At 39.4% G+C, this 6288-nt stretch overlaps 1 protein-coding gene across 3 annotated transcripts in view; it reads left to right on the forward strand.

Moving 5' to 3' along the window:
• Nucleotides 1-4462, forward strand: part of TBC1D8B (TBC1 domain family member 8B) — a 35163-nt gene extending 30701 nt beyond the window's left edge. Inside the window, exons 15-21 of one of the 3 annotated variants that reach the window (XM_054213931.1) lie at nt 271-339; nt 554-794; nt 1671-1736; nt 2026-2109; nt 2999-3055; nt 3350-3450; nt 3784-4462. In XM_054213931.1, the coding sequence (XP_054069906.1) occupies nt 271-339; nt 554-794; nt 1671-1736; nt 2026-2109; nt 2999-3055; nt 3350-3450; nt 3784-4194 (1029 nt within the window). In that variant the 3' untranslated portion in view covers nt 4195-4462. Of the gene's footprint in view, nt 1-270; nt 340-553; nt 795-1670; nt 1737-2025; nt 2110-2998; nt 3056-3349; nt 3451-3783 lie in introns of those variants that run through there. The other 2 variants (XM_054213932.1, XR_008468372.1) reach the window with 2 other exon arrangements.
• Nucleotides 4463-6288: the final 1826 nt, after the last annotated feature.

Here is a 6288-nt window from a genome sequence, read left to right on the forward strand (position 1 = left end):
TGGGTTTCATAGTGTAGGCTCCATGTATGCAAGTAGTGTGACTAGCTTTAAGCTCCCATTTTTTGGGGAGAAATTATTTCTTTTAGTCTATAATCTTCTGATTGCTTTTAAAAAGAAATTCTGTTCTTACTCCTAATTGTAATATGCCAAAACCTGGAATATTCAAACAGTGTCTTTTAATGTAAGGTTAAGTTTCCCAGTTCTTTATTCTATGGGTTTATTCCAAGGAGGGAAGAATCATTAATTAATTTTCTCTTAATTTTGTTTCAGCTACGTGTTGTGTCCCAGGATGTAAAATTCAATCCTAGTGATCTTGAAGAGCTTTATGAATTATTCAAGGTAATGTGCCATTTTCCTCACTTACCAAACATCCATCTTAGTGGTGGACTGTGTTGTGGGTGTGAAACAGTTTTAACAAATTGAGGTAGAAGCTAGATTCAACATATGTTTTACATGTCGGCTTTAAATCAAATTACATAGTTAACTTCCCACATCTTTCACCCAGAGAGAGTTGTTGTTTCAGAAAATCTAATATTTTATCTTTCCTTTGCAGAAGGAGCACTTTCTTTCCTGTTATTGGAATGTAAATAGTCCTGTCCTGCAACATCATGATGCCAGTCTGCCGTATCTTGAACAGTATCGGATTGATTGCCAGCAATTCAGGGTTCTCTGTCATCTCTTGAGCCCCTGGTCACACTGTGCCAACAGAGACTCACTTGCATTGTGGACATTCAGACTGATGGATGAGAGCTCCGATTGCCTTATAAACTTCAAACAATTTGCCTGTATTCTTGGTATGAGAACAACACGTGTGTGTAGCACATTCACAAGGGAACTCCATCTTGGGAGCGGTCCTGGAGTGTCTCACCTTCCATACACTATATAAAGAACCTAAGGAGACTAGCCTCTTAACTTAGGGTTAAATAGTCTGATTTTTATCATGTGACATTAAATGCAAAGACTGTTTAAATCGCAAGCCAAGTCCTCAAAGTATATTTATAAGCTTGAGAGTGGGAGCTACACTATTTAGGTGAATGATAAAGGCTTCAGGTTACGGAACTGTGTTCTCATTTTCTTGTGTGTATTTCTCCATGAAATAGCTAACACAAGGCTTTACAAACTAGTAACTCTTCTGAGATGTTAATTCCGTATTTGAGCTTAAATTTAAATTTGATTTACCATCAAAATACCAGAAAATTAGGAAATGGTATGATCTCATTGCCCAACCTGTTTGGTTGATGATAAATGCTTCCTCATACTAAGCCATCTCATGCACAGATCGTGCAAGATGACCAATGCCTTATATCTGTGGGGAACTGAAAGTTTTCTTGACTTGCTATTCTGTTCATTTCCTCTTGTTTTCAAAATGGCATTGTTCAGGAAACAAAAATTCAAGGGAAAACGCTGAGAAGACATTAGTGCTATATTTCTTTGGTGCTGTGGTGTGATTCTAGTTAAGTCATAGACAGTGTTCTTTCCTCGGTGTAGGCAAACCCCAGGCTCAGCTGCAGGTGCTACTGCCTTCCTTAAGCTTCATCTCTAATTACACTCCATGTAAGGTAGAACACATCTCCAGTTCCAGCCTCCCTGGGTTGTATTTGTTTAGGTTAAGAGGGTGTTTTAAAGTTTGGCCTGGTTAAACAGACTGTCTTGCCTCTTTCCTCTGACAGATACCATGTATAATGGAAGTTTCACTGACAAACTCAAGCTTCTTTTTAAGTTGCACATCCCTCCAGGTAAGTGAGAGGCAGTGGCATTTGGGGAGGGCTGTTCCTGTATCATCTTTGCATGGTTTATTTTTCTTAGCTTTACTTTTCTTCTTGTTGTCACCAATCCTGGATACAGTACAGTCTGGTAGCTGTAATACAGATACGTGTTTCTTCCAGAGTGATGTATTCCTTGGGAAGGACTTAATGTGCTCCAACACCATTTCTGTTCATAGGGACCGTTTATCTGTACAAAGTTTTTGCTTTTTATCACTGCTTTGGGAGCCCCTAAACCACTTTATTTGCTTATTTATTGCAGCTTTTACTGAAGTAGAATCTCTAAGCCCTTCCAAAGGTGGTGATCTTTCAAAAGAAGAACTGATCCACTTCAGCCAACTCAGTGGTAAGCTCCAGAGTGTGCGGCTTTGCCTGCAGACTATCAGACAGAATTTATTGATTGATTATCTTGTGTTGAAAAATGGGGAGCTCGCTTCTGAAAACTAGTAAATCCAGTAAGTCGTATCACTGTTAACAAGAATCCTCTGCAAAGATCTTCTGTAGATAGTTACTTTTTCATAAAGAAGTGTAGAATTTGCGGATAGCTAGTCTGATGATTGAATTCAAAGGCCAAGGCTGTTCACATGGAAACGGGGGAGCTTATTTGTCAACATTTTGCAGCGTACTAGGCAACCTGTTGCAGGGGTTGTTGAAGTGATGGCCATTTCACTTTTGCATTTAAGGCATAAAGGGATGACATTTCCTACCTCCAGAAATAAAATATCCTAATCCATAATTATTTTGAGGTACACAAGCAAGTATTTCAAAATCCTTTGCTTCCATTTTAAACCGAGTAAGCTGAAAAAAGTTCTGTGGGGTCTAAGTTTATGGAGTTGATAAAATATTCTGTTTGGAAAGTTGTGCGGTTTTACTTCTTTGGAAGACTGAGCCTTTTTGGTTTTTAAAAACTATCCAAAAGTGCCTTATCTGTAATACCTGAGTACTGTTCTCACCACTGTTCAAGACGTGGGCCATGAACATTATGGAGATTATTTGCTTGATATAACAGATTGCAGTTTCTTTTGTGATCTCCAGCCTCACGATGGCTTCTATTTTTATAGAAAGTATACAAAACTTACCATGTGGTTATATTTGGCCAAATCTGTGTTGAGAACGTAGGGGTCAGTGAGGGTTGTGCTCCTTAAGGAAGGAATGTTTGATAAAAGCAAATGGACCATTGGTCCTCCTTTCTCAATTAAATAACTCTTTCTTCTTTTTCTCCCCCTAAACTGTAGTTTCATCTGTTGGGGATAGTCTTGAAAGTGATTCCTTGAAGAGCAGCCCAGAAAAAGGTAAAGAATCCTGGAGACCCATTTGGTAACTGCGTGTATTTTGGGGGAGTAGAGCTGGGAAAGTGGTGAAAAAATATACTGAGTAACGTGATCTCTAGCATAGTGCTAACTTTATATCCACTTCTGTAAGTCTAGTCCTGGGGGGCGAGATCCTGTTTAGTCCTTGGCCCCACCACTCTGTTGAGAAGGAATGACATTGGGGATGCCAGTTCTTTTGCTCATCATCCCTCACGGGAAGCTCTTAGTTCTTGTTTGTTCACGTCTGTCTTTTTTTTTTTCCCCTTTTTTTTCAAGTAGGGAAGGGGAAGGTTGATATTCAGGCATATCTGAAGCAATGGCAAGATGAACTTCTTAAAAAAGAAGAAAACATTAAGGATTTGCCAAGAATGAATCAGGTGAACTGTCTGAGTCTTATTTAAGTCTGGTTTTGACTGCTGTTCATCCTTTAAGTCCTATTAGTAGCTTTCTAAAGGATTTGTAGGATCCCTTAACTTTCAGACCTTCACATTAATCATTCGATTATGAGTTTTTTAAACTGCTGTAACTGTAAGCTTATGAAAAGAGGGACTTTCAGACACACCTAGGTTTATCAGGGCTGGTTGGCGCCCATATTATCATTAGAGCAGTTTTGTGCCTAGCAGCAGCAAGCACTGGGTTGAGATCACAAAGTGTAGTGAAACGGGACAGTTGTGTTTTCTCTGAATAATCTCCTCTGTATCTCTCTGTAGTCTCAGTTCATCCAGTTCTCAAAAACTCTGTACAATCTGTTCCATGGGGATCCTGAGGAGGAGCTGTTGTATCGGGCTATAGCGGTGGTTACCAGCCTCCTCCTGAAAATGGAAGAAGTTGGGCGAAGACTGCAGAGTCCCACGTCACCAGTCAAAAGTCCAGTTGCCATTGTGGAGGTGCCTGCGGAAAGCCCCAGAAAAGGGCAGGAGGAAAGCAGCTCTGAGCAGGCTGAAGGCAGTAGAGCACAGAGTCTGAGAGGGAACCATGAGTGGTCTTTTGCCTTTGAACAGATTCTGGCATCCTTATTAAATGAACCAGCCTTTGTGAGATTTTTTGAGAAACCTCACGACATAAAAGTTAAAATAGAGAGTGCTAAAAATTTACAACTTAAAGCGAGAATCAGCGTGTAATTTTCTTTACCTTTGACTCTGAATTAACCACAGCATCAAGCACTTACAAATGAAGGTTGTCACTATGGAAATAGAGTCTGGTGTTTACATAGAGAATGGAGTTTGAAGAGTTAGCTTTAAATATCAGATTACTAGTATGTAATGTAAATAAAAATAGTTTGAAGCACAATCACTTTCATGCATTGTTCATAACTTTCACTCCCCCAAAAAGTACTGAATAATAAACTGTCTTTACTGTGTTATTAAAATATGCAACATTGCTTGGAAATATTGGATGTGAGCTATTGCAAACCTATCTGAATGACAGCTTTTACAGTGTGGGTGACAGGTTCATTTCTATTACTGTGATAAAAGGAATGACTTCCAGCTGTTTTCACTTAAAAGGACTAGTGACAACTTAGAGGTTGTCTTCCAGGTTAGTTTAATTAGTTATTTCCAAATTTGCATGTGGATTGGGATCAAAGCTGGGTGAAGACTAGGAATAGAGGCAATGGTAGGCACAAGAGCATGAGGTTAGAGACAAAAGTTGCCCTGCTCTCAATTCCTCTGCCTTGGTGTTACCGATGGTCCTGGACTCTTACAGATTCCAGCCCCTTGCCAGCAGTTTGCAGACTGCATTCTCCCAGCCCACGTCTCTGTTTTTGCAGTGAACAGCTGGTTTCCTGCTTTTCTTGCTCAGCCTGCGTGTGAGTTCCCTTTCCCATTTTCACACCAATCCTCCTACAAGAGAGGTGAAAAGGATGGAAGCTTGTTTGGTCATCCAGGCTGCACGCTAGCAGCATGTCAAGCAAAAGCTAGAATAGACTGTTGAAATCAAGGGAAAAAGCAGGGGCTAAATCTGTCCGACCACATGGTGGTTGTCATTCGTCTTGCAAGAGGAGCCATTGTTGTCTTTTTAGGACCATGTCAATGAAATGTATAGTTTTGCTTGTGTTTGGAAAGCGCAAGTACAGACCATCTTTAGCTGCTCCATAGTTACCTGGATGCTGACTACTGAACTGCTAGGGATAGATTGCAATTGCTCCTTTGCCTACCCTGAGTCCATACCTCAATATAGGAATTATTTTTTCTTTTCTATAGCTCTCTAGATTAGTGCTGCTGTAATATTTTCTGCCTGCCAGGATTCATGGCAACAAGAAAATCCTCTGGAATCTGACTTGAAATATTTAATATATAAAAAAAATATGTAGTAAAGATGCTGTGGAGGCAAGCTGTGCCAGCGTTAACGCTGATAAATGTTGACTTTGAACCTTCGCTAGCTGGTGCTAGAATGGGTTGTGAGAAAGGAGGGAAGAGCTTGTATTTTAACAACAGTGAAAAAGTAAACTGGGACTTTCTGCTAAGCTAGTTAAAAATGGCTGTTTCTAAAGCCTGTGTGACAATCTTCCTCTGCAGAGCAGCGTTATTTTTATACTGAGCATGTTTTTTTTTTGTAAAGAAGCAGAATGGGGACAGTATTCACAGAGGCTTTTCTTGCAATACCAATATGAACGAAGAGTAAAATGAAATTCTGACTTGTGTTTTAAGTACTGGGTGAAATCCCATCACTGCAATTGGTGTTAAAGTTCCCATGCTGCTTCTAAAGAATACAGTTTTGACCAGGAGCAATGAATTTATGAATTAGTTCTTTTGGTCTCCCCCATACTCTCAGGTATTCATGTAAAATAAAGTTTTATTGAATGAACAGTAACTCCAACAACTATATCCTGTATGTGAGAAATGAGGAAGCTTTTTTCAGAAACCTTCACGAAGTAGTTACACTTGATGCAATATAATACTGATTTGTATTTATAACCTATAAAACCTAATATATCCATTCCTATAGCTATGTTTCTAAGGCAAAGTAGGGCAACACTGTGTCACTTTTAAAATATATTTACTTACTGTTTTCCTAATGTTTTAGAAATACAAAGCAGATGATGTTGTTGTTCTGGTCCAGGGCGTACTCAGATAAGATTTACTTTGTGAGTAATTCTTCTGCAAACAGCTGTGCTGAATTTAATGGAGCCCCATGAAAATAGATGCCCATCCAAAAAGCTTTTGTAGGTTTATGACGGATATTGTTAATTTCCAGAAGTAGTCAAAGCTCTGAAC

The sequence above is a fragment of the Rissa tridactyla genome, chromosome 9, assembly GCF_028500815.1.
Source record: "Rissa tridactyla isolate bRisTri1 chromosome 9, bRisTri1.patW.cur.20221130, whole genome shotgun sequence".
Lineage (NCBI taxonomy): Eukaryota > Metazoa > Chordata > Aves > Charadriiformes > Laridae > Rissa > Rissa tridactyla.